The 27,214-nt window shown below is 53.0% G+C and overlaps 1 protein-coding gene across 2 annotated transcripts in view; it reads left to right on the forward strand.

Moving 5' to 3' along the window:
• Nucleotides 1–326: 326 nt before the first annotated feature.
• ACSS1 (acyl-CoA synthetase short chain family member 1) overlaps nt 327–27,214 on the forward strand; it is a 43,219-nt gene continuing 16,331 nt past the window's right edge. For both annotated transcript variants that reach the window (XM_068169757.1, XM_068169758.1), the window contains exons 1-7: nt 327–645; nt 8,174–8,270; nt 15,296–15,495; nt 16,732–16,907; nt 21,573–21,725; nt 24,207–24,354; nt 25,989–26,126. In XM_068169757.1, the coding sequence (XP_068025858.1) occupies nt 351–645; nt 8,174–8,270; nt 15,296–15,495; nt 16,732–16,907; nt 21,573–21,725; nt 24,207–24,354; nt 25,989–26,126 (1,207 nt within the window). In that variant the 5' untranslated portion in view covers nt 327–350. The remainder of the gene's footprint in view (nt 646–8,173; nt 8,271–15,295; nt 15,496–16,731; nt 16,908–21,572; nt 21,726–24,206; nt 24,355–25,988; nt 26,127–27,214) is intronic.

Below are 27,214 nucleotides of genomic sequence, written 5' to 3' on the forward strand. Positions count from 1 at the left end.
CCAGGAAGTGTTAAAATAACTGTGTGGTGCTTTGGGCCGTGGTCTATTGGTCATGGAGGTGTTCGGTGGCCTGGATGTTCACAGAGGTCTTCTCCAAGGTTAATGATTCTGTGTGCCAGGGTGCAGGACGATCCGGAGGCCGTGCGGGGCCAGGGGTTCCCCCTGGCTGCGGGAAAGCTGCCCAGGCTGCGGGGTGCTCCGCAGCCGTCCCGGAGCCGCCCCGCCGGCCCCAGCCCCTCCCCGCAGGCGGTCTCTTAGGGACGGGCGGGGGCCGCTTCTGGGCTCGGAGGCGGGTGCGTGGCTGGCGGGGTCCGGGCGCGGCTCGGAGGGCAGCCGCGGGCAGCACCCCCATGGCTCTGACAGCCGCCCGGGCGCGGGTGCTGCGCCCCCTGAGCCGCTGGCCGCCGCCGGGCCGGCTGCCCGTGGCTGGGCGCAGCTGCCGCCGCGGCGCGGGGGGCTCCGCGGAGCTGCCGCCGGGCGGCTACGGAGCCTGGCAGGAGCGGGCGGCCCGCGACCCCGCGGGGTTCTGGGCGGAGGCGGCGCGGGGGACGCTGTGCTGGGACAAGCCCTTCCACACGGCTTGCCAGCCAGCCCGGCCCGCCGGCACCGCTCGCTGGTTCCTCGGGGGCCGCCTCAACGTCTCAGGTAAGGACTCCCCGGGACCGCGCATCTCCTCAAGCCCCTCCGCCGGCCCTGCCTGCTGCTGCCCGCGGCACGCCCGGGGGTACCCACGGGGGTATACATAAATGTACACATTTCTTTGCCAGCGTCCCTGTTTTTGAGTGCCAACCCCGAGGATTTCGGTTGGGCACTGTTTCGAGAAAGTCTGCGGAGTGTTGCGAAATATCCTATCAGGTGTTGTGAGGAGCAGCTGGGGGAGCTGGGGTGGTTTAATTTGGAGAAGAGGAGGCTGAGGAGAGACCTCATTGCTCTCTGCAACTCCCTGAAAGCAGGGTGGTCTCTTCTCCCTGGTAACAAGTGACAGGAGGAGAGGGAATGGTCTCAAGCTGCACCAGGGGAGGTTTGGGTTGGATATTAGAAGAAACTCCCTCACTGAAAGGGTTCTCCAAGGCTGCAACAGGCTCCCCAGGGAGGTGGCTGGATCCCCAGCCCTGAAGGCGTTTAAGAGTTGCAGAGAAGTGGTGTGGAAGGATGTGGTTTAGCACCAGCCTTGGTAGAGCTAGAGACTGGTTGGACTCTCTCATCTTAAAGTTGTTTTTCCACTCAAAGTGGTTCTATGAGTATTCTCCCTTCCTCTGCTGGAGGGGGCACACAAGCTGGATCAAGAGTTAGTTCTGATCTGGGAGGACATTGCATCCTTCCCTCCCGTGGTTCTGACCCTAGGGATGAGGAGAGGTTCTCTCCCCCCTGGTTAAAAGGTGGAGCATGAGGAGGGTGACAGTGGCAGGGAGTAAAGTGCTCTCCTTCTCCTGGGTAGAAGCAATTAGGATCAGATGGGGAGGACAGTCCCTGCTGGGGGCAGGGAAGGGAGCTGACTGCACAGCTCAGCTCTAGCAGCACTGTAGTTTGAAGAGGAAGAGGAAGGTCCCAGACAGCATGCAGGCAGCCCTGCTGCTGCTGTCAAGTGTGGTTGATGTTTGCAGTCACAGTGTGGTTTTCCACCAGCAGCTTGCAAAAGCTTGCTCTTGGTGATCTAAAATGCCTTTTGCTGCCCAAACAATTCAATGCTTCTGTGAAATGCAGGCAAGTAAGTAGTGGGAGGAAAATTCCAAGCTGGAGATTACTCTGGCTAAGCCTCTTGCCCTGGCACAGCCATTGTTGCTCTGCCCCAGCCCCTCGGCCAGAGTGTGGCATCCCTGAGGCAGGGAGGCCCTGACCTCAGTTGTGCCATCCTCAGCCCTTAGCCAGGGATACCTTGATTTGGCTGTGGTGCCCTCTATCCCAGTGGTTGACTGTGGGGTGCTGCTTGATCTCCTGGTGGACTCCACAGTGCTGACACAAAGATGGAGGTGAGGAGGAAGTTCTTCCCCATGAGAGTGGTGAAGCCCTGGAATGGGTTGTGCAGGGAGGTGGTTGAGGCCCTGCTCCTGGAGGTGTTTAAGCCCAGGCTGGATGAGGCTCTGGCCAGGCTGATCTAGTGTGGGGTGTCCCTGCCCATGGCAGGGGAGTTGGAACTAGATGAGCCTTGTGGTCCCTTCCAACCCTGACTGATACCATGAGGCAAAGATAGGAGTGCCAGTCCTTTGTAGGACTCTCTGCAGTGAGAGGAGGTTGCTCAAGGCCTTGGCCAGCCTGATCTTGAACACTTCCAGGGATGGGGCATCCACAACTTCCCTGTGAAACCTGTTCCAGTGTCTCATCACCCTCACTGGAAAGAATTTCTTCCTCATCTCCAGTTTGATTCTCCCCCCTTCTAGCTCAAAGCTGTCCCCCCTCACCCTGTCATTGCAAGAGCCAACTCTCTTCAGGTCTTCCAGAGAACGCCAGGGAGCATCTTCTCCCAGGAGATAATGGCCAGAAGTAGATCCCAAGTGAGAGAAAGACCTGAGAGTGCTGGTGGACAAGTTTGCTATGAGCCAGCAATGTGCCCTCATGGCCAAGAAGGCCAGTGGTATCCTGGGCTGCAAAAAGAAGAGTGGCCAGGGGGTCAAGGGAGCTTGTTCCCCTTTCTACTGTGTCCTGGTGAGGCCTCACCTGGGATACTGCATCCCGTTGTGGAGTCCCCAGTTCAACAGAGAACCACTGGAGAGAGTCCAGTGGAGGGCCACAAAGATGCTGAGGGGACTGGAACAGCTCTCTAATGAGGAGAGGCTGAGAGAGCTGGGGCTGCTCAGCCTGGAGAAGAGGAGACTGGGAGGGGATCTCATGGACACTGCCCAGTATCTACAGGGCAAGTGTCAGGAGGATGGAGCCAGACTCTTCTCAGTGGTGTCCAGGGACAGGACAAGGGGAAATGGAAGCAAACTGGAACTCAGGAGGTTCCCTGTAAACATAAGGAAATACTTTTCCAGTTTGAGGGTGTGTGAGCACTGGACCAGGCTGCCCAGAGGGGTTGTGGAATCATAAAATCATAGCATCAAAAAGGGTGGAAAAGACCTCACAGATCATCAAGTCCAACCTGTCACCCAACACCTCCTGACAACTAACCCATGGCACCAAGTGCCACATCCAGTCCCCTCTTGAACACCTCCAGGGATGGGGACTCCACCACCTCCCTGGGCAGCACATTCCAATGGCCAATCTCTCTTTCTATGAAGAACTTCTTCCTCATATCCAGCCTAAACCTCCCCTGGCACAGCCTGAGACTGTGTCCTCTTGTTCTGGTGCTGCTTGCCTGGGAGAAGAGACCAACCCCCTCCTGGCTACAACCTCCCTTCAGGTAGTTGTAGAGAGCAATGAGGTCTCCCCTGAGCCTCCTCTTCTCCAGGCTAAGCAACCCCAGCTCCCTCAGCCTCTCCTCACAGGGCTGTGCTCAAGGCCTCTCCCCAGCCTTGTTGCCCTTCTCTGGACACCTTCAAGTCTCTCAATGTCCTTCTTAAACTGAGGGGCCCAGAACTGGACACAGGACTCAAGGTGTGGCCTAACCAGTGCTGAGTGCAGGGCACAATGACCTCCCTGCTCCTGCTGGCCACACTATTCTTGATCCAGACCAGGATGCCCTTGGTCTTCTTGGTCAGCTGGGCACACTGCTGGCTCATGTTCAGCCTACTGTCACCAGCACCCCCAGGTCCCTCTCTGCCTGGCTGCTCTCCAGCCACTCCAACCCCAGCCTGTAGCTCTGCCTGGGGTTGTTGTGGCCAAAGTGCAGCACCTGGCACTTGGGCTTGCTGAATGTCATTAAGTTGAACTCTGCCCAGCCTGTCAAGGTCCCTCTGGAGAGCCCTTCTGCCCTCTAACTGATCAGCCCTGCTCCCAACTTGAGTCTCCTTCTCTGGAGCCTTTCAAACCCCACCTGGATGCATTCCTGTGCAACCTGATCTAGGCAAGTCTGCTTTAGCAGGAGGGCAGGATGAGAGGATCTCTGGAGGTCCCTTCCAGCCCCTACCACAGAGTGAGCAAGTCTTACTGAAATGAACCATTTCCAAACCTTGTTGAGGAGGCAAGGAAACATATGGAGAGATGAGTAGGGTACAGCAGAGTCCAGCAGAGCCACAAAGATGCTGAAGGGAGTGGAACATCTCCCTGCTGAGGAAAGACTGAGGGAGCTGTGGCTCTTTAGCTTGGAGAAGAGGAGACTGAGAGGTGACCTCAGTCAAGTTTATAAAGATGTGAAGGTCAAGTGTCAGGAGGACAGAACCAGGCTCTGCTCAGAGATGCAGGACAAGAGGCAATGGGTGCAAGCTGGAGCAGAGGAGGTTCCATGTGAACTTAGGGACAAACTTTTGCACTGTGGGGGTGACCAAACACTGGAGCTCAGAGAGGCTGTTTAGTCTCCCTCTCTGCAGACATTCAAACCCCACCTGGATGCATTCCTGTGTGACCTGTAGGTGATCCTGCTCTGTCAGGGGGGTTGGACTGGATGATCTCTCCAGGTCCCTTCCAACCCCTAATGTTCTGTGAGTAGTGAGGGGAAGGTAACTAAAGTCCCTAGTGTGAAATGAGCAAAAGGCTCCTGTAAGCCTCAGATCAGGAAGGAAGTAATAGCATTTGGCCTGGTTCAGCTCCTGGCTCTTACTTAGCAGGGAGCTAAAGCTCTCACTTAGCTCAGCCATGGGGCTTCCTGCTCTAGAAATTCCCCTCTAAAGCCTGCTCACGAGTAAGAAATGCTGCTGGAGCAGTGGATCCCCATTAATGTGATTTACTGCAGTGTGCCACAATATGTGAGGGTGCTGCTGCAGTCAGCTTAGGGGTGGGGATTGCTGAGGGTCATGGATCACAGCAAATCACTTTCAGTATGGATGGGGAGTGCAAAGCAATGTGCTGACTGCTTAAGGTGCTCTCAGTTAGAGGCTTTGTCTCCCTGTGTTGTTTCAGGAGAATAAGAGCTTGAACTGCTGGAGGTTTTGTAGTGTGGCTGCAGGCATTTCCCTCAAAAACCAATCAAACTTCAAACAGCTGCAGAGTGCTTCCTGGTGGTTTTGAGACTGACAGATGCCCTCCCTGAAATGTCCCCCAGGGATCAGTGCTGGGCCCCATCCTCTTTGACATCTTCATTGATGATCTGGATGAGGGCATTGAGTCAGTCATCAGCAAATTTGCAGCTGACACCAAGTTAGGAGCAGATGTTGGTCAGTGAGAGGGCAGAAGGGCTCTGCAGAGGGACCTTGCCAGGCTGGGCAGATGGGCAGAGGCCAACAGGATGGCATTGAACAAGTCCAAGTGCCAGGGGCTGCACTTTGGCCACAACAACCCCAGGCAGAGCTACAGGCTGGGGTCAGAGTGGCTGAGAGCTGCCAAACAGAGAGGGACCTGGGGGTGCTGATTGACAGCTGGCTAAACATGAGCCAGCAGTGTGCCCAGGTGGTCAAGAAGGCCAAGGGCATCCTGGCCTGCATCAGGAGCAGTGTGGCCAGCAGGAGCAGGGAGGTCATAGTGCCCCTGTACTCTGCACTGGTTAGGCCACACCTTGAGTCCTGTGTCCAGTTCTGGGCCCCTCAGTTTAAGAAGGACATTGAGAGACTTGGATGTGTCCAGAGAAGGGCAACAAGGCTGGGGAGAGGCCTTGAGCACAGCCCTGTGAGGAGAGGCTGAGGGAGCTGGGGTTGCTTAGCCTGGAGAAGAGGAGGCTCAGGGGAGACCTCATTGCTCTCTACAACTACCTGAAGGGAGGTTGTAGCCAGGTGGGGGTTGGTCTCTTCTCCCAGGCAGCCAGCAGCAGAACAAGAGGACACAGTCCCAAGCTGTGCCAGGGGAAGTTTAGGCTGGAGGTGAGGAGAAAGTTCTTCACCGAGAGAGTCATTGGCCATTGGAATGTGCTGCCCAGGGAGGTGGTGGAGTCCCCATCCCTGGAGGTGTTCAAGAGGGGATTGGATGTGGCACTTGGTGCCATGGTTTAGTCATGAGGTCTGTGGTGCCAGGTTGGATTTGATGATCCTTGAGGTCTCTTCCAACCTCAGTGATACTGTGAGACTGTCTGGAATTCTGAGGGCTTTCCCACTCTGTGGACCTTTAGGGGCTCAATTCCCCACCCTAGGAATGTCTTACAGCCTGATGTGATCACAAACCAGCCCAAGCTGACTCCCAAGTCTGCAGTGTCCCTTAAATGCCCACCGACTGGGGCAGCAGAAGGCAGCTCCTGTTGCACTTGTGTGGAGAAATGAAAGCCTTTCCCACGAGTATTGCTGACATTTCCTGGTAATGTGATCTGAACCTCATTAATTTGTGCAAGGCTGCTCTCTGAGTTGTGCAACTGGGGTTTAATAGTTGTCCATTGAAGTCAAGCAGCTCCTTCTACAAGATAATTATATATATATGTATAAAATAAGTGTTGATTAGACTTGGATTTAATCCTCCACCAGGCCAATCTCTAACCATCAGGCAGGTTTCTTGGGGGCATTCCCTGCTTCCTCAAGGGTGGGTGCTCCCCTGGGTTAACTTGGGCATCCTGCATAGATAGGGTTTCCTCTACCACAGGTTGTTGCAGTTCACCTCCAGAAGGTACTTTTTATCCCCTTAAGTTTGAGCTTGGGGCACGCTCCGCATTCCCAGATGCCTGGTGATGCGTAGCTAGGCTCACAGAATGGTTAGGGCTGGAAAAGACCTCAAAGGTCAGCAAGTCTGCTGCAAACCCATGCCCCCTCAGCACCACATCTCTGCCTCTTTGAAACACCCCCAGAGATGGGGGTTCAACCACCTCCCTGAGGAGCCTGTTCCAGTGCTTCAGAACCCTTTCAGGTAAGAAGTTTATTCTGATGTCCAACCTAGACCTCCCCTGGTGCAACTTCAGGCCATGCCTTGATCACCTGCTTGCCTTGCACTTGCTGCATAATGGCACTCAAGATGATCTGCACAGACTTAAGGCCTTGAGCCCACCCTGGGATCTATAGTTTGGGTTATTTTTGGCTGTCTGAGATTCAGCTCTTCCAACGTTCCCTGGCAGAAAGTTGTTTCACAGGAGCTTTAATTGGAAGATTCAAGTGGTGCAGTGCTCTAAATGCCAGTCTGTCAGATGTATGAAGTGAAATGCTGCTCTGGGGAGCAAAACCCATCAAAAGTATGTCTTGTCTTAGTGCTGCTGGGAGCAGGGGAGAGGTTTGGGCTGGGTTAAACATAGCCAGCGCAGCTAAGCTGAGCTGAATCATCTGAGAGCTCTCCTGGGGGTGCCCTGTCTAAAGCATCTGTAGCAATTGAGTGCAGAGTGTTTGCAGTGTTTGCATGCTACAGATGTGGCAAAGGGCAGCTTTGTCAGTGCTGCACACACTGTCCCTGCCAGGGCTATAGAGGAGCTTGGGGCTGGGCAGCTAGCAAATGCTGGGGCATCGTGTGCTGGCTTGCTGTTACACTTGGAGCCACACAATTGTTTTGCTTGGAAATCACCTCAAAGATCATTGAGTGCAGCCACCAACCTAAGACCACCATGGCCATTAATCTGTGTCATGAAGTGCTGCACCTGCTGGTTTCTGGAACGCCTCCAGGGATGGTGACTCCACCACCTTCCTGGGCAGCCTCTTCCCATGCCTGACCACTCTTGCCACAAGAACATTTTTTGCTGATAACCCAGCCTAGGTGCCCCCTGGCACAATTTCAGGCCAGTTCCTCTTATTCTATGACCTCCTCCACCTCACTCCAACCTCCTTTCAGGGAGTTGTAGAGAGCGTTGAGGTCTCCTCTCAGCCTCCACTTCTCCGGACTGAACACCCCCAGGTCCCTCAGCTGCTCCTCCCCAGCCCTGCTCTCCAGACCCTTCACCAGCTGCTTTGACTGTCTCTGGGCAAGCTCCAGCACCTCAATGTTCTTCTTGTAGTGAGGGACCCCAAACTGAACCCACTACTTGTGGTGTAGCCTCAGGAGTGCTGAGTGCAGGGGCATGATTGCTTCCCTACTCTGCCAGCCTCAGCGCTCCTGATCCTGGTCAAGACGCTGTTGCCCTTCTTGGCCACCTGGGCAAACACTGGCTCATGTTCAGCCAGCTGTCAACCAGCACCCCAAGGTCTTTTTCTGCTGGGCAGGTTTCCAGCCACTCTGGCCCACACCATGTGGCCAGCTTGAGCAGGCCATGTTTGCAGAGCACCTTGCACACCAGCAGGCTCTGCTGAAACCTCTTTTCTTGCAGTCAATTGCTTGGATCAACACGTCCGAACATCTCCAAACAGGGTGGCTTTGATCTGGGAGAGAGATGAGCCTGGCACTGAAGTGCATGTCACATACAGGTATGGCACCTTCTCTTGATGCTTTGTGATGAAGTGCATGTCACATACAGGTATGGCATCTTCTCATGATGCTTTGTGATGAAGTGCATGTCACATACAGGTATGGCACCTTCTCTTGATGCTTTGTGATGAAGTGCATGTCACATACAGGTATGGCACCTTCTCATGATGCTTTGTGATGCCTGGCAAGGTCAGGAAGATGGGCTGCTGCTCTGAAACCAGGCCTCTGTGGAACTCTGCTTGCTTCTGAGCTACTCCAGCACACAGAGCAGGCAGAGGCAGTGCTGCAGCTGGGTTCTGGTTTTGTGATCCTAGAACTGTTTCAGCTGGAAAAGGCTTTGGAGGTCATCAAGCCCAAATATTGTCTAACTCTACCAAGGCTGGTGCTAAACCATGCTCCTCAGCCCCACATCTCTGTGTCTTTGAAACACCAGGCTGGATGAGGCTCTGGCCAGCCTGATCAAGTGTGGGGTGTCCCTGCCCGTGGCAGAGGGGTGGAACTAGATGATCCTTGTGGTCCCTTCCAACCCTGACTGATACCATGATACTATGACACCTAGAGGGATGGGGAATTCAAACACCTCTCTGGGGAGCCTGTTCCAGTGTTTGAGAAGCAATTTCTTCTAATGTCCAACCTAAACCCTTGATGGTGCAAAACTTGAGACCATTTCCCCTCATTCCCCATTTGTTACTAGGAAGAAGACACTGGTATCCACCTGGCTCCCACCTCCTTTCAGGCAGTTGTAGAGAGCCTTGAGGACTCTCCTCAGCCTCTTCTTTTCCAGGCTAAACACCCCCAGTTCCCTCAGCTGCTCCTCACCAGACCTGTTCTCCATACCCTTCACCATCTTTGAAGCCCTCCTCTGGCCATGCTCCAGCACCCCCATGTCTTTCTTGTAGTGAGGGGCCCAAAACTGAACCCAGTACTCAAGGTGTGGCTTGACCTGTGGCATTTGTTGTGGTGTTGGTCAATAGCATGATACCAAGTCCTGTTTGGAGAGGGGATGTGAAACTCCCTGTGTTCCTCTTTCCCACTCTCCTTGCAGACTGAGCAAGTGCTCTGTGTGGCAGTGAGTTGTAATTGCTGCTGTGATTGGTAGGCTTTGTTAGACTCCAGTAATTTTCAAGCACATTTCTCTTCCCTCTGCTCTGTGGCCTCATTTAGGAGCTAGGCCTGCCTGCAAAAATGCCTTTTAGGTCATCTGTTTCTCCAGAGGGAGTTAAAGGTTTCCCACACTTCCATGTTCCTCAATGCATCTTTTAGGGAGGCAGGTGTTTAATCTGCTGGATCAGAACACAGGAGACAGAGGAGGTCCTGGCATCTGACCCTTTTCTCTCCCTTCCTGGAGCTCCTTGAGTCGAAGTAGATTCCGGTGGTCTGGTTCACCTCCAGCAGACGTTATTCATTGGAGTGACAGAGCTGGTCAGGAGGGAGCTGTGAGGATAGAAATAGCTTTGGGAGAAGTCAGTGCCCCATGCAGCAGAAATCAGCACTGCCTGCCCTGCAGCTGTGGAAGGAGTGGGTTGTCTGGGGGGTGTTGTTTGGCAGGCTGTGTAGCACCTTCTGATGTACACGTGGTGTGACAACACAGTAGCCTGGCTCAGGGCTCTGAGTGTTGGCTTTTGCCATTCAAGTGGTGGTAGAAAAGGAGATGGAATCAAAAGTTCTTTCAGAGCTCAGGGTGGTGTGTGTGATTCTCTTCACTCTTTCAAGCACAAATGTAGGCTAGGAGAGGAGTGGCCTGAGAGCAGTCTGGAAGGGAAGGACTTGGGGGTGTCTGTTTATGAAGCACTCAATGTGAGCCAGCAGTGTGCACTGGCAGCCCAGAAGGCAAGTGTGTGCTGGGCTGCATCACAAGCAGTGTGACCAGCAGGGCAAGGGAGGGGATTCTGCCATTCTGCTCCTGTGAGACCCCACCTGGAGTACTGTGTCCAGCTGTGGGGCCCTGTCATGGTCCAAGCAGAAGGACATCAGACTGTTGGAGTGGGTCCAGAGGGAGCCATGAAGATGATCAGAGGGCTGGAGAACCTCCCCTGTGAGGACAGGTTGGGAGAGTTGGGGCTGTTCAGCCTGGAGAAGGTTCCAGGGGAGACCTTATAGCATCCTCCCAGCACCTGAAGGGGGTCTGCACCAAAGCTGGGGAGGGACTTTTTACCAGGGCTTTGAAGCTGGGAGAGAGGGATGTGTGCTGGATACAAGGAGGAATTATTTTTCCAGTGAGGGTGGTGAGACACTGGAACAGGCTGCCCAGCGAGGTTGTGGATGTTCCTTCCCTGGAGTGTTCAAGTCCAGGCTGGACAGGGTCTGCAGCAACCTGGTCTAGTGGGAGGTGTCCCTGCCCATGGCAGGGGGCTTAGAACTAGATGATCTTCAAGGTCTCCTCCAACCCAAACCATTTCAAGATTCCTGCTCCCATCTGTGAACCTGAGGGTAGGTCAGAGGAGGGGACTGTGCTGTGATTAACCTGAGGAGGGCAGCTTATCAGATAGCTTCCATCAACACAACTCTAGCCTCCCCCCTTAGGCTGTGCTGCTTGAAATGTGCTGAGCTGTTCCAGACTCTCAGACCATCTTCTTGGGATCTCTGGAGATAGGAGAAGACATTTCCAAACAGCAACAGAGCTGGGTTTGGTTTTTTTCTCTTGGCCTTGAGAAAACATTTGGCAGAAAGCATATTTGCAGCTTGTGGACCTGTGATTGCTGGAGTCAAGGAACAGACATCCCCAAACTGAACTTATCTTTGTAAGGCTGCACTAACAGGCAGCAAGTAACAACCAGAAAGGACATCAAAGTGGGAGATAACCTTGATAACCTCTACCTTCCAACTTATGCTTGGGTTTGAGAGCTGTGTTCCTGCTCCTCTCGGTGAGAGGTGACTGCTGCGAGTGACAGTTTCCCAAGAGACTTTGGCCCTCTGACAGGGTCAAAGGGTCACTTGGTTCTCTGCTTATCTCATTAAGTCAAGATTAGCTTTGCTGAAAACAGCCATATTATGTGGGTGTGTGCACAAGGAGAGAATCCACAGTTTTGCCTTCTCTGGGATCTTTGGGCTGCGTTTTCAGAGGGGGCAGTAAGGTTTCCCAAGGTGTGCTGGCACTGACCTCCCCTGGAGGCTAAGCTGAGGTGGAAACTTCTGTAGAATCACAGAATGCTCTGGGTTGGAAGGGACTTCCAAAGGTCATCCAGTCCAACCCCCTCTGCAGCCAGCAGGGACATCCTCCCCTAGATCAGGTTGCTCAGAGCCCTGTTGAGCCTCACCTTGTATCTCTCCAGGGATGCCACCTGCCTGGGCAACCTGTTGCAGGGCTCCACTACTCTTATGGTAAAGGACTTGTTCCTAACATCCAATCTAAATCTATTCTTCTCTGGTTTGAAACCATTGCCCCTAGTAGTAGCATAATATTTTAGCTTGAATTTTTCCTGGGAAGCACATGGGGAAAAAAGAGATGGCCCAGAAGCTGTGATGCTGGCTGAGTAATCCTCTGAGATCCCTGTGGGCTCTGCAGGACAACTCCAGTGTAAAGAGGGGATGAGAGGGATGCTGGACATCAGGAGGACCCAAGCTCTGGGAGATGTGCCCTTTTCCTTAGCAGCTGGTTGTGCTGCTAATGGGACAGCAGCCTTGAAGCTGTGCTCTAGGAAGGCAAAGACTTTAATGTGGCCACTGCCTAATGGGTCAGCTTTGAGAAAGGGCCTGGAATCTCAGCTGGGAGGTGTGCAGGGTTTCCCTGCAGAGAAATTCAAGGCACTAGTGTGTTGTATTATCTGCTTTGCAAGGCTTGCTGCTGTGAGCCTCTCCTCCTAGATAAGCCCTGGGTGGCACAAGGAAAGGCATGTTCACTGTCATGGGTGCTGTGCTCTCCCTTCTCCTCTGGGCAGCTGTCAGGGGCAAGAAAACAGCTGAGTCCTGGCCCTTTTCCCATCACAGCCTGCAAAGGAAGCAAGTGGCTGTGCAGGAAAAGGGCTGGAACAGGCTTCCTCCTCCCTGAGGAAGGGGAAAGCTTCCATCACAGAATGACAGAATGCATTGGGTTGGAAGGGACTCTCAAAGGTCATCTTGTCCAACCTCCCTGCAGCGAGCAGGGACATCTCCAACTAGATCAGGATGCTTAGGGCCCCATCAAATCTGACCTTGAATGTCTCCAGTAATGGGGCCTTAACCACATCTCTCTGTGCAATCTCTTACAGCATTTCACCACCTTCAATGTGAAGAAATTCCTCTCTATGTCCAACCTAAATCTACCCTGCTCTAGTTTGAAACCATTGCCCCTTGTCTCATCACTACAAGCTCTTGTAAAAGGACCCTCCCCAGCTTTCCTGTAGGCCCTCTTCAGATGCTGACATGCTGTAATTTAGTCTCTCCAGAGCCTTCTCCAGGCTGAACAACCTTAATTCTCTCAGCCTGTCTTTGTAGGATACTCCAGCCTTCTGATCATCATTGTGGTCCTCTTCTGGACCTGCTCCATCAGGTCTCTGTCCTTCCTGTACTGAGGGCTCCAGAGCTGGGCACAGTACTCCAGGTGAGGTCTCACCAGAGCAGAGCAAAGTGGCAGAATCACCTCTCTGGCTCTGCTGGCCACACATCTTTTGATGCAGCCCAGGATGTGATTTGCCTCCTGGGCTGCAAGCTCACACTGCCTGCTCCTGTCCAGCTTCTCATCCATCAGCACCCCCAAGTCCTCTTCCTCAGGGCTGCTTTCTATCACCTCCTCTCCCAGTCTGCATTGACAGTGAGGATTGTTCTGGCCCAGATGCAGAACCCTGCACTTGCTCTTGTTGAGGGATGCACCTGGGCCCTGCTCTCCAGCTTGTCCAGGTCCCTCTGGATGGCATCCCATCCCGCTGGCCTATTGACAGCACCACGCAGCTTGGTGTCATCTGAGAAATGCCTGGAAATGCTTTGCCAAGGACTGATTCCCACTAAAGGTCTTGGGGTTTTTTTTGGGGGGGTGTAAAAAGAACTGGATTAACTTGTTTGGAAAGCTGCAAGCTGTCTTGCATCAGGGCTTCTGGGGACAAGGCTTCTGCCAGGCAGCCCCGAAAATGCGTCAGGGAAAATGCCACGGCTTGGTGATGGGTTTTACAGGAGTCTTGGTTCCAGACATTGAATGGTGAGTTTTGGAAACACAGGCACTGCTGTATCAGGGCAGGGATCTGGGAGAAATATGGCCTGTCAGTTTCTGAGCAGAGTCATAAAGGTAGGGAGAGAAGTGCTGCATCTGTGAGACTAACCAGAGGTGCTGGCGTGGAGAGTGATGTGTGGGCTCTGCTGGAGGGACAGCCTCGCAGGGCTTAGTGCTGAGAAGTGATGCAGATGAGATGCCTGCATGAAGGGTGCTGAGTGTCTGGAATAGAGCAGTGTTAGCACTGGAAGTTTTCCAGTGCAGATAAGAGGGGCTTGTTTTGCTTCCTCACCACTGGAGTACTGCCTCCAGTTCTGGAGCCCCTATGACAAGAGGGATCTGGAGGTGCTGGAAGGTGTCCAGAGAAGGGCCAGGAGGATGAGCAGAGGGCTGGAGCACCTCTCCTGTGAGGACAGACTGAAGGAGTTGGGGCTGTTCAGTCTGCAGAAGAGAAAGCTCCGAGGTGACTTCATTGTGGCCTTCCAGGATCTGAAGGGGGCTACAGGAAGGCTGGGGAAGGACTTCTCAGGATCTCAGGTAGTGATAGGACTAGGGGGAATGGAATGAAGCTGGAGGTGGGGAGATTCAGGCTGGAGGGGAGGAGGAAGTTCTTCCCCATGAGAGTGGTGAAGCCCTGGAATGGGTTGTGCAGGGAGGTGGTTGGGGCCCTGTCCCTGGAGGTGTTTAAGCCCAGGCTGGATGAGGCTCTGGCCAGGCTGATCTAGTGTGGGGTGTCCCTGCCCATGGCAGGGGGGTTGGAACTAGATGATCCTTGTGGTCCCTTCCACCCCTGACTGATACTATGACTCTTGAGAGGGGCTGGTAGTGACAGGATGAGGGAGTAGGATGAGTAGAGCAGAATGGTTGGATTTGAATCACCAAGGTCTTTTCCAACCATAAAGATTCTGTGATTGGCATCAGTAGTGGGTGCTCTGCTGCCCCTTGGGAGGGCCACCTCCTTCCTTGGTGTTCACCTGGCACAGCTGGCAGGCACACAGAGCTGTTCAGGCCCTGGCAGCAGCTTGCTCTGAGGCATGCCTGCAGTTGCATTGCTCCCTGTGCAGGCAGCAGAGTAAGCTACGTGCAAGCCCTTCTCTACCAACTGCTTTTGTGTTGCTTAGAGGAATGTTTCTGCTATTAAGTCAGCACATTGCAGCAGAGAGCCCTGTGAAAAGAGCTTTTGTTACTGTTGTTGGTGTTCCTGAGTTTCTCTGTGAGGCTCCACAGCCTCTCTGAGCAACCTTCATGCAGGGCTCCAGCACCCCCAAAGGAAAGAAGTTTTTCCTTGAGTTGAAGTGCCTCATCCAGTCTTATTTTAAACCCTTCCAGTGGTGGTGACTCCACCACCTCCCTGGGCAGCACATTCCCATGGCCAATCACTCTCTCTGTGAAGAACTTTCTCCTCACCTCCAGCCTAAACCTCCCCTGGTGCAGCTTGAGACTGTGTCCTCTTGTTCTGGTGCTGGGTGCCTGGGAGAGGAGACCAACCCCCACCTGGCTACAGCCTCCCTTCAGGGAGTTGTGGACAGCAAGAAGGTCTCCCCTGAGCCTCCTCTTCTCCAGGCTAAGCAACCCCAGCTCCCTCAGCCTCTCCTCCCAGGGCTGTGCTCCAGACCCCTCCCCAGCTTTGTTGCTCTTCTCTGGACACCTTCCAGCAGCTCAACATCTTTCCTAAACCGAGGAGCCCAGAACTGGACACAGGACTCAAGGTGTGGCCTAACCAGTGCAGTGCTGAGCACAGGGCACAATGACCTCCCTGCTCCTGCTGGCCACACTGTTCCTGATGCAGACCAGGATGCCCTTGGCCTTCTTGGCCCCCTGGGCACCCTGCTGGCTCCTGTTCATCCTTTTGTGTAGAGCAGGTTGTGTGCTCGCTTAACCAAGGCTGCTTCTGTGCCGCAGGGAACTTCTGGATCTGACATGCCGCCTTGCCAACACCCTGAAGAAATATGGGATAGAGAAAGGGGACAAGGTGGCCATTTACATGTCTGTGTCTCCCCTGTCTGTGGCAGCCATGCTGGCCTGTGCCAGGATCGGCGCCGTTCACACCGTGGTCTTCGCTGGATTCAGTGCGGAGGCCTTGGCTGGGAGGATCATGGACTGTAAGTAGATGCAGAGCTGGGAGCAAACCCCCCTGGACAGTGCTCCCAGCATCTATTCTCATTGTGTGTTTGCTCAGCAGAAAGAGGAGAAGTTCCTCCTCAGGTGGTGGGACAATTCACTCTTTGCAAAGCAGCACTGGGAAAGCTCTCTTCCTGGGTGACAGATGCAGTATTCTCTGGCCTTAAAATCAGAGAATGGTTTGGGTTGGAGGGGACCTTAGAGGTCATCTAGTTCCAATCCCCCTGCCATGTGCAGAGACACCTTCCACTAGACCAGATTGTTCAAGACCCTGTCCAGCCTGGCCTTGAACACCTTGCATGGAGGGGGCATCCACAACCTCCCTGGGCAACCTGTCCCAGTGTCTCACCACCCTCCCTGGAAAGAATTTATTCCTAATCTCCAGACTAAATTTCCTCTCTTCCAGCTGCAATCTACTCCCCTAGGTCCTATCACTGCAAGCCCTCATCAAAAGTCTCTTCCCAGCTTTCTTGTAGCCCTCTTCAGGTACTGGAAGGCTGCTATAAGGTCTCCCTGGATGGAGCCTTCTCCTCTCCAGGCTGAACAGCCCCAGCTTTTGCAGTCTGTCCTGATAGGGGAGGTGCTGCAGCCCTCTGATCATCTTTGTGGCCCTCCTCTGGCCCTCTCCAACAGTTCCATGTCCCATCCATGGAGATATCCAAGGTAAGGCTCTTCACTGTGAGGGTGATGGAACTCTGGAACAGATTCCTATCCCTGGAGATACTCAAGGTGAGGCTCAGCAGGGCTCTGGACTACCTGATGGAGGTGAGGGTGTCCCTGCTGACTGCAGAGGAGGTTGGACCAGGTGACCTTTGGAAATCCCTTCCAACCCAAACCATTCTATGATTCTCTACTGCTTAGGCTAAACACTGGGAAAGACTTCCTTGTGTTTGTGGTAGGCACTGGAGTGGAGTGGTGGGGAGAGGGTAGATAGCTGGGGAGCATTTTGGGACAGCTGTGAGAAATGGTTTAGCTGGAGTGCACCCTGCCTTGGGGTGGAGGAGATGGACTAAACCCTATGGAGGTTCCAGCTAGCCCTGGTCTGTGTGGGCCTCAGGTTTCAAAGTGTTTTCATCTGTGACACTGACTCCTTTTGACTGACAGACCTTCTGAGTATCTGCTGGCCTATACCCCAGTTCCAAAGGTGGTGAAAGCAGGCTCCACCTGCTAGCCTGCCAGACAAGGCTGCTAAGTCTGCTCATTCTCCCTCTCTTTAGCTGGATGCAAAGCACTTATCACCTACAACCAGGCAGTCAGAGGAGGTCGAATCATAGAGCTGAAGAAGACTGTGGATGAAGCTGTGAAGAACTGTCCAAGCATCAAACATGTTTTTGTGGCTCAGAGGACAGATAACCCAGTCCAGATGGGTGACTGGGATATTTCCCTTGAGGAGGTATGTTGGTGGAGGCAAATCTCCCCTGGGTGTTCAGATGTTTCTTGATGTATGTGATGCTTTACTGTGCTGGAGGAGAGAAAGATGGAATGCAGGCATCAGCTAGCACAGACACCTCTGAGAGACCCACTTAACATGGACAGGAGAGTCTGGCTGAATGTGTAGGTCATGTGCATCCTGCTCTTTGCTTCTGGACTTTGATCTGCTGTAGACAGCACTGGGAACTACCAGCCAAGGATCTCCATGCTTGCTTTGTGTGTGTAATGCACAACATGGTACCATGGCTTGGCTCCACTCTCCTGTAGCTGCACCACTGATGGTTGGCCTTTGTGCTGCAACTGGAGCAGGCTTTCAGAGTCTGCTTCTCTTCCAGTGTTGCCACAGTACCCCAGTGGGCTGAGGGATAAAGCCATGCTGCAGTGACAGCATCTGCCACCTAGCTCTGCTGATGTCCACCAGCCCTCTGCACAACTCCTTTTAGATTTGAGTGTTGGCTAGGCCATCTTTCTCTCCAGCTGTGCTTTTTGGACCTGAGTTCTGCAGATAATAAGGAGATGCCCATTATGGCATCTGGATCTTCATCCTAATCATAGAATGGGTTGGGTTGGAAGGGACCTTAAAGATCACCGAGTTCAAATCCCCCTGCCATGGCCAGGGGCACTTTCTCAAAGGCCTTGTCCCAGGGAGGAGGCAAACCACAGTGATAACATCAATGGCCCTAACCCTAAACATAATGACCTTAATGACCCTGAACCTAACAGCCTTAAGCCTAAATCCTACCCCCAGACCTAACCTTAATCCTAATGAACCGAACCCTAATGGCCCTAACCCCTAAACTCCAATCCTTAATGACCCTGACCCTACCCCTTAATGACCTTAACCCTGCTGTGCTGTTACATACATCTGAAAGGAGAGTGTAGTGAGGTGGGGGTTGGTCTCTTCTCCTTAGTATCAGGTGATAGAATGAGAGGAAATGGCCTGAACTTGTGCCAGGGGAGGGTTAGTTTGGGTAAGAGGAAAAATTTGTTTCCTGCAGGAGTGGTCTGGGATTGGAACAGGCTGCCCAGGGAGGTGGTGGAGTCACTGTCCCTGGAGGTGCCCGAGAAACTTGGGGATATGGCATTTGGGAGCATAGTTTTATGGCCATGGTGGTGTTAGGCTGTCAGTTGGACTCAATCTTAGAGGCTCTGTGATTCTGTGGTTCTAAACACTCACAGACTGAACTGCTGCAGTGCACTGCAGAAACAACAAAGCTCCTGAGGGGCTTGATGTAACCCCTGGATGGTGGTGTGCTTACTCTGTGATGGGAAGACAAGTGACAGCTTGGGAACCTGTCCTTCCTGAGGGAAAAATCCAGCAGTTCACAGAATGGTAGGGATTAGAATAGAGCTCTGGAGACTGAGTCCAACCCCCCTGCCAAGCCAGGCTGACCTAGAGAAGGTCACACAGCAACACATTCAGGGGAATGTTTTGAATGTCTCCAGAGATGGAGACTGCACCACCCTCCTGGGCAGCCTGTTCCAGTGCTCTGTCACCCTTAAAGAAGTTCCTCCTCATGTTTAGATGAAACTATGTTCAAGTTTGTGCCTGTTACCCCTTGTCCTACCTCTGGGCACCACTGAAGAAAGCCTGCTCCCATCCTCCTGACACCCAGCCTGTCAGTATTCCTAAGTGTTGATGAGATTCCCCTCTCAGTCTTCTCTTTTCCAGACTCAAAATACCCTTTCCTCAGTCTTTCCTCATGAGAGAGATGTCCCAGTCTCCTCAGCATCTTTTTAATCAGCTGGTTAGTGTGTTTAGCTGCCCTGTGGGACTGCAGCCTGATGCAGAGGTAGGTTTATCAGTTTGCTGGCAGCAGCAAGCAGAAGCTACTCGTGGCAGAAATGCCTGGATATCACCAGTCTGCAGCCAAGAGAAGGAGTCAGGAGTCCCTGCACTGCTCACAGGAGATAGGGCCAACTATCAGGGTAAGGTAAGCAGAGAAGGCAGAGTTTGTTTGGAAACTGTCTTGCTCCTCTTCACTCCACCAAGCACATTCTGACAGCTTTCTCCCTTCTACAAGCAGCCCGAGGGGTTTCGTTGAGCCAAGAGCTGAGCTCAGCCCATTGTTAGTGGTAGGGTGTGAAACCCTTAGTGCTGTTAACTCTGTCACTACTGAGGTGTACAGCCCTTGTGCAGTGGATTTGAGCTCCTGTTGCAATGGAGCCTATGCCAGCTCCATCTTCATTGCAAAAACTGGCAAGTCAGTTGTGACAGTGATGTGACAGTGCTGAAATGTCCCAGTAAACACCTGAGATGACCAGGCCTGCTGGAACTTGGAGGCCAGGAGCTCTCTCTGACCCTATCATCTCTTCATCTTATGTTCAGTTTTGCTTGCCAGACACTTCTAAACAGCTGGACCTGCCATTGGTAGTGTTCACTTGCAGAATCATAGAGTCTTACCATTTCTTTGGCTGGAAAAGACCTCTAAGGTCATTGAGTCCAACCTTCAACCCAACACCAGCATGGCCACTAAACCCTGTCCCAGAGTGCCATGGGCACAGGTGTTTTGAACACCTCCAGGGATGGTGACTCCACCACCTCCCTGGGCAGCCTGTGCCAGTGCCTGACCACTCCTGCAGGAAAGAAATCTTCCCAAATGTCCAGCCTAAACCTCCCCTGGCACAGTTCCAGGCTGTTGCCTCTAGTTCTATCACTTGATACTCCAACTGCTTTTCAGGTAGCTGTAGACAGCAGTAAGGTCTCTCCACAGACTAGACTCCCCTAGTTTCATCAGCCACTCCTCATCAGACCTGCTCTCCAGACCCTTCAGCCCCTTTGCTGCTCTTCTCTGGACACACTTCAGCACTTTCTTGGAGTGAGGGCTCCAAAACTGAAGCCAGTATTTGAGGAGTGGCCTCACCAGTGCTGAGCCCGAGGGCACGATCGCATCTCTGCTCCCGCTGGCCACTGTAAGTGCAGTGTGTATCTGGAAATGCCTTTCAGGAGCCACTTAAAACCCCTTGCAGAACTCATCACTCATCTAGGACAGGACAGAGCTTAAGAGAAACAAGCCAGCTGTGCTTTTATTACAGCCATATGTTGATCCTCTGAAACACACAGAGATTGTTGCAAGTCTGTGTAACGTGGATAAGAAAATGGTTCAGCCTCGTCCTGATAAGCTTACAGTGTGGGAAAACAAACCCTCTGCTGCTGCAAAGCTTAGTGGCCACAAATGTCTCTTCCAAAGCATACTTTAGAAGAAACTCCCTCACTGAAAGGGTTCTCCAAGGCTGGAACAGGCTCCCCAGGGAGGTGGCTGGATCCCCAGCCCTGAAGGCGTTTAAGAGTTGCAGAGATGTGGTGTGGAAGGATGTGGTTTAGCACCAGCCTTGCTAGAGCTAGAGAATGGTTGGACTCTCTCATCTTAAAGTTGTTTTTTTCCACTCAAAGTGGTTCTATGAGTATTCTCCCTTCCTCTGCTGGAGGGGGCACACAAGCTGGATCAAGAGTTAGTTCTGATCTAGGAGGACATTGCATCCTTCCCTCCCGTGGTTCTGACCCTAGGGATGAGGAGAGGTTCTCTCCCCACTGGTTAAAAGGTGGAGCATGAGGAGGGTGACAGAGGCAGGGAGTAAAGTGCTCTCCTTCTCCTGGGTAGAAGCAATTAGGATCTGAGGATCAGATGGGGAGGACAGTCCCTGCTGGGGGCAGGGAAGGGAGCTGACTGCACAGCTCAGCTCTAGCAGCACTGTAGTTTGAAAAGGTAAGAGGAAGGTTCCAAACAGCATGCAGGCAGCCCTGCTGCTGCTGTCAAGGGTGGTTGATGCTTGCAGTCACAGTGTGGTTTTCCACCAGCAGCTGGACATGTAAGCTGGGACACAGCTGTTTGGTCTTTTGCTTGTTTTTTTCCCCTGAAATACTGTTTTATCTGGCCAGTTCCTTGTCCTGGTTTGAGTCTAGACAGATCCTCTCCTGCCCCTGGAAGGGGCAGAAGAATGACACAGATGGATTGTGAAGTGATGGAGAATTTAAATGGAAAAGCAATTGGTGTTTACAGAGATTGCAAAGCATAGAGGCAAAGACATCCCACAGCTTGCAGAGTCCCTTACACCACACCCAAAGGCCCCCAACACTTCCCTTCTCCCCACCTGAGGGCATACCCAAAACCCCCAGGGTTCTTTTCCCCTCCACTGCTAGGCTGGTCTCAGGCTGGCCAGGTCTGAGACTAACCCTCCCTTCTCCTCCTGGCATTAGGCCTAGCCTACTCCCCCCCCATTACCCTATAGGGAGCATCTCTCCTGGGAGCAGGGGGGGAAGAAAGAGGCAGAGAATGGCTTTGCAGATGGATTTATAGGGGGCAGGATGTGTGGATAGAAATAGGCTGTTTCCTGTGTCCACCTCCTGGAGGTGTAACTTATGTGGCAGTGACAGGAGGCACCCAGCCTGAACTGCCACATTGCCCTGTCCTAGGAGAGCTGCTGGTGGAGAGGCTGGGTGCTCTGCCTCCACAGCAACCCTTCTGCTAGGTGGGCACATGTGAGCTGTGACACATGCATGGGTGTTTGTGAGGGGCCAGCAGCTGACAGTGGGTCCTGCCTCTGGATGCTGCTGCCCTGCTTGCAGCGGGGCTGGCTCCGTGTGCTCAAAAAGGCTTTCTGTCCTCACCACCTCTTTATTCCTTAGGAGATGGCCAAGGCAGCTCCTGTGTGCACTCCAGAGAGCATGGACAGTGAAGATACACTTTTCATGCTGTACACCTCGGGCAGCACAGGGAAGCCCAAAGGAATTGTTCACAGCCAGGCTGGCTACCTGCTGTATGCTGCTCTCACTCACAAGGTAACTCAGCTGCAGCCCCTGGAAGGGGTTCCCTGACCTTCCATCAGTATGAACAAGAGGGACTGGGGCTGGGGAGGGTGCTGGATTCTCTTTGCTGCCTGGTTGGCTTATTCATAGAATCATAGAGTGGTTTGGGTTGGAAGGAAGGTCATCTAGTTCCAAACCCCCTGCCATGGGCAGGGACACCTTCTGCTAGACCAGGTTGCTCAAGGCCTCATCCAGCTTGGCTTTGAACACTTCCAGGGTGGGAGCATCCACAGCCCCCCTGGGCAGCCTGTTCCAGTGTCTCACCACCCTCACTGGAAAGAATTTCTTCCTCATCTCCAGTCTGAATCTTTCCTCTTCCACCCTAAAGCCATTCCCCCTTGTCCTATCACTACAAACCTTATTGGGTGTGAACTGAAAACTCTCTGAGAAGGCCTAATTAACCCTGTGCAAACCAGGGCCTAGAGCTATGGCGGAGTCTCCATCTCTGGAGACATTCAAAACCCTCCTGGACACGTTCCTGTGTGACCTGCTTTTGCAGGGGAGGTTGGGCTTGCTGGTCCCCAGAGGTCCTTTCCAACCCCTACCATACTGTGATACTGTGAAAGGAGGGAAGGAAACTGCAGTTCTGCTGCTACTTAGGCATGTAAAATGTGCTGGTGTTGCAGGCTAGAGCTTGCAGATGTTAAAGTGATGCAGTTGAGGTGAGTATTTTACTGCTGTTGGCAACGTGGATCTTGCTGTAGTGTTGGGGTTTATCCTACTGCAAGCCTCTTCTGCTTCTGAGAGGATCTGGGCTCTTAAAACAACCTCTTTGCATAGCAGTTACCTGAACATCAGCAATTACATTCTCACCCTGTGGCTGCACCTTTGCTGCTTTCCTGTGCTATCTAAGCTAGATATTTGAACCTTCTCTCTCACAACAATGAAAAGCCAAGGTAGCTGCTTCAGGAAGCTTCAGCTCTGAGCTCTGCATATGAAAAGGCAGCAGTGAGATGTAGGGAGGGAGGGCTGTGGTGGAAGATCTCCACCTGGCTGTAGTGGTATCACCCTGTTTGTGATTGCATGGAACTCAGGCAGAGGATTTCTTTCTTGAGGCTGAGAGTGGAGTTTCTATGAGGTTTGAATGTGCAGGTGTCAGAGTTCTCTGCATGAAGGAGATTTCATGGAACCATCAGCTGGAAAAGGCCTTTAAGATCACATAGTCCAACCATTCTCTAACTCTGCCCAGGCTGGTGCTAAACCAGGTCCCTCAGCACCACATCTCTGCCTCTTTTAACCACCTCCAGGGATGGGGATTCAACCACCTCCTGCTCCAGTCTTTGGGAACCCTTTCAGCCAAGAAGTTTCTTCTACTCCTTTCCTGATGCAGCTTGATGCCATTTCCTCTCCTCCTGTCACTTGTTACTAGGGAGAAGAGACTAACACTCACCTCACTTCACCTCCTTTTAGGGAGTTGTAGAGAGCAAGAAGCTCTCTCCTCAGCCTCCTCTAAACTAAACAATCCCAGTTTCCTCAGCTGCACCTCAGAAGACTTTTCTCCAGCATCTTGTTACATCAGCTTTTTAAAGTGGCAGCCTAATCTTGCAGGCATCTCTCTCTTTCTTAGTTCAGAAGGTAGATCCTGAACCCTGGTGCAGGCAGAGAGGGAGACACTTTATGCAGCTGCTGTCTCTCTAGGGCTACCCCAGAGCCTGGGAGGGAAAGACCCTCACAAACTTAGGATGAGAGCTGGCTCCTCTGGCCTCTGTGGCCTTTCCACACTCACCTGGGACAGTCTTCTCACACCTTCTTGAGGTCTTCTTTTAGTTCTGATGCAGTCTTCTGCCATTTAAAACATAAAGCTGACTCTGCCTTGTGAGCTAGAACCTCTTCACCACGTGGTAGAGGAGTTGGGCTTACCGTGGGAAGCATTTTCCACAACCAAGACAAAAAATCCTGGGGCCTCCAAAGTTTTTCTCTTGAAATCTGATGAGCAGGGAGAGGGCAGCATCTGGCAGGTGGTACACTGACAGAGAGGCTGGGCAGCTAAGAATGTTTCTCAGAAGCTCCTTTGTGGCCATCTCTCAGTTTCTCCAGCTTTTGGGCATCTCTCAGTTTCTCCAACTCCCTCATGGAAACCTGCTGATACAGGCGAGGTCTCTGAGCTGCTGAGCCTTGCCCCTTCAGACTCAGCTCTCCTACATAGACTGCCTGAGGTACCTAGGGCTCTGGGCTTTGCTTGTAGCTTGGTTGCTCCAATCTGAGGAGCTGCTGGTACAGCCATGCTCTCTGTATGTTGGTACTAGCAGTCAGGAGCTTGGGAGCCCGGGTACTGTTCCTTCTGACTTGCTTCCTCACCTTGGGCTGGCCTCTGTGCTGCTGTGCTGTGTGCTTGGCTCCACTTGCCCTGTGTGCTGTCTTGCTCCCACTTAGGTGTCCGTCCCAGCACCTGACCTTTGAAGCTCTTTGCTCCTGCCAAGGGGAAGTCAGCTGGCCTTACATTTATCTTTGCAGTATGTGTTTGACTACCAGCAAGGTGATGTCTTTGGCTGTGTGGCTGACATTGGCTGGATCACGGGACATAGCTATGTTGTGTATGGACCACTCTGCAATGGAGCCACCTCTGTCCTGTTTGAAAGCACTCCAGTGTACCCTGACCCAGGTGAGGAAGTGCTCAACAAAGCTTTGGCTGGAGATGGCAGTGTGACAAAGGAGATTTAGACAACTGTTCAGCATAACCTGCCTGCTCAGGGAAGGGAAGCTCCACTGCTTTGGAGCAGGTGTCTATAGAATTGAATCACAGGATGTGATTTCAGCTGGAAAAGACCTCTGAGATCAAATCCAGCCATCAACCTAGGGCCACCCTGGCCATTAAACCATGTCCCCAAGGGCTATGGGCACATGCTTCTTGAACACCTCCAGGGATGGTGACTCCATCACCTCCCTGGGCAGCCTGTGCCAATCCCTGACCACTCTTGCAGGAAAGAGGTGTTTTGCTAATATCCAACCTAACCCTCCCCTGGCACAATTTCAGGCCATTTCCTCTCATTCTGGTACTGATACTAGGGAGAAGAGACTGACCCCCACCTCAGTTCTACCTCCTTTCAGGGAGCTGTAGAGGGCAGTGGGGTCTCCCTCAGCCTCCTCTTCTCCAGACTTAACTCCCCCAGTTCCCTCAGCTGCTCCTCACCAGCCCTGTTCTCCAGACCCTGCACCAGCTTTGTTGCCCTTCTCTGGACCTGATCCAGCACCTCAATGTCTTTCTTGGGAGTGAGGGGGCCAATGCCGAACCCAGTATTCAGGGTGCAGCTCCACAGGGGCATGATCACTTCCCTGGTCCTGCTGGCCACATATTCCTTATCCAGGCCAGGGTGGTGGTGGCCTTCTTGGCCACCTGAGCATACTGCAGGCTCATATTCAGAGGGCTGCCAATCAACACCCTCAGGTCCTTTTCTGCCAGGCAGCTTTCCAGCCACTCTGCCCCAAGCCTGGAGTGTTGCATGGGGTTATTGTGACCCAAATGCAGGACCTGGCACTTGGCCTTGTTCCATCTCATACAACTGACCTCAGCCCATTGATCCAGCCTGCCCTGATCCCTCTGCAGAGCCTTCCTACAGATCAACATTCCCACCCAATTTAGTGTCACCTACAAACTCACTGAGGGTGCACTCAATCCCTTCATCCAGATCAGTACCAAAGATATGGAAGTGTCCCCAGCACTGAGCCCTGGGGAGCACCTTTTGTGACCAGCTGCCAGCTGGATTTAACTCCACTCTCAGCACTCTTTGGGCCCAGCCAGCCAGCCAGTTTTTCACCCAGCAAAGCCTCCACCAATCCAGTCCATGAGCAGCCAGTGTCTCCAGGAGGATGCTGTAGGAAGTGGTGTCAAAGGCTTTACTAACCAACAGCCACAGGGTTTCTTTCCTCCTCTAAGCATGTCACCTCGCCACAGAAGGAGATGGAGTTTGCCAAAGGAGGACCTGCCCTTCATGGATCCATGCTGGCTAGGCCTGATCATCTTGTCTGTGATGTTCAGGAGTATCCAGGGTGGGGGGTGGGAGGGAAAACCAAACAACTTGCCACTGTTTTTGCTCTGTCCTCTCTGTAGACACAGCTCTGACTTTGGCTGCCCCTCTGGTCCTGCGCTGGCAGGGGGGGGTTGGACGCGGTGATCTCTGGAGGTCCCTTCCAACCCCTACCATCCTGTGAGCCTGGGATGCAGCTCACCTGCCTGCTGAGCTTGTGTTGCCAGTATTTCGGTGCTGGGAGGTAAAAGAGGTGCTTGTGGTGCTGCAGGTCGTTACTGGGAAGCGGTGCAGAGGCTGAAGATTAACCAGTTCTACGGGGCGCCGACGGCCGTCCGCCTGCTGCTGCACCACGGCGAGCACTGGGTGAGGAAATACGACAGATCCTCCTTGAAGACCTTGGGGTCAGGTAAGGGGTGGGAGATCTTCCTCTGAAGGGAAAAACCAAAACAAACAACCAAAACCAAACCCAAACAAAGAAAGAAGGAGACACAAGGACTTGTAGGTGGTGATACGAGTTCTGGAGCCCCTCTTACAGGAGGGATCTGGAGGCGCTGGAAGGTGTCCAGAGCAGGGCCAGGAGGATGAGCAGAGGGCTGGAGCTGCTCTGCTGTGGAGACAGACTGAGAGAGTTGGGGCTGTTCAGTCTGGAGAAGAGAAGGCTCTGAGGAGACCTTGTTGTGGCCTTCCAATATCTGAAGGGGGCTACAAGAGAGCTGGGGAGGGACTTTTGAGGGTGTCAGGAAGTGATAGGACTGGGGGGGATGGAGCAAAGCTAGAAATGGGTAGATCCAGATTGGATGTGAGGAAGAAGTTCTTCCCCATGAGGGTGGTGAGAGCCTGGCACAGGTTGCCCAGGGAGGTGGTGGAAGCCTCACCCCTGGAGGTGTTTGCAGCCAGGCTGGATGTGGCTGTGAGCAACCTGCTGTGGTGTGAGGTGTCCCTGCCCATGGCAGGGGGTTGGGGCTGGCTGAGCCTTGAGGTCCCTTCCAGCCCTGAGAATTATCTGATTCTATAGCTGACCAGATGGGATGTGGTTAAAAACAGATGACAGAGCAGGCTCCCTGCCTGGCTTTTCAGATGTTTTCTCAGCAGAAGGAGAAACAAACTGAAGCTGGGGCCACTGAACCCTGGTGTAATTGCCTGTTTCCTAGCTTATTTGGCAGGATCCCATTCCTTGCTGAAAAGATTCATCCAATGGTGAATGACATCACTTGGAATGTTGCTGGCATTTTGCTGGATCCAAGCAGCATTTCCCTGCATTGTTTGGGATTCTGGAGGCTCTTGCCCATGCTCTGCATTAATTAGTTGCTTTCAGGGATATTTATTGTTTGCCTTTTGGTCTTTCTCTAAAAATCAGTCCTCAGGTCACAGTAGAGCAGGGGTTGGAAGTGACCTCTGAAGATCATCTAGACTGTCCCCCTCTGCTAGAGCAGGATCACCCAGAGTCAATCACACAGGTCCATGCTTGTGCTGGTTTGGAATGCCTCCAGAGAT

Source organism: Melanerpes formicivorus, unplaced genomic scaffold (assembly GCF_026170545.1).
Source record: "Melanerpes formicivorus ecotype bairdi unplaced genomic scaffold, bMelFor1.0.p_v2 SCAF_220, whole genome shotgun sequence".
Taxonomy (NCBI): domain Eukaryota; kingdom Metazoa; phylum Chordata; class Aves; order Piciformes; family Picidae; genus Melanerpes; species Melanerpes formicivorus.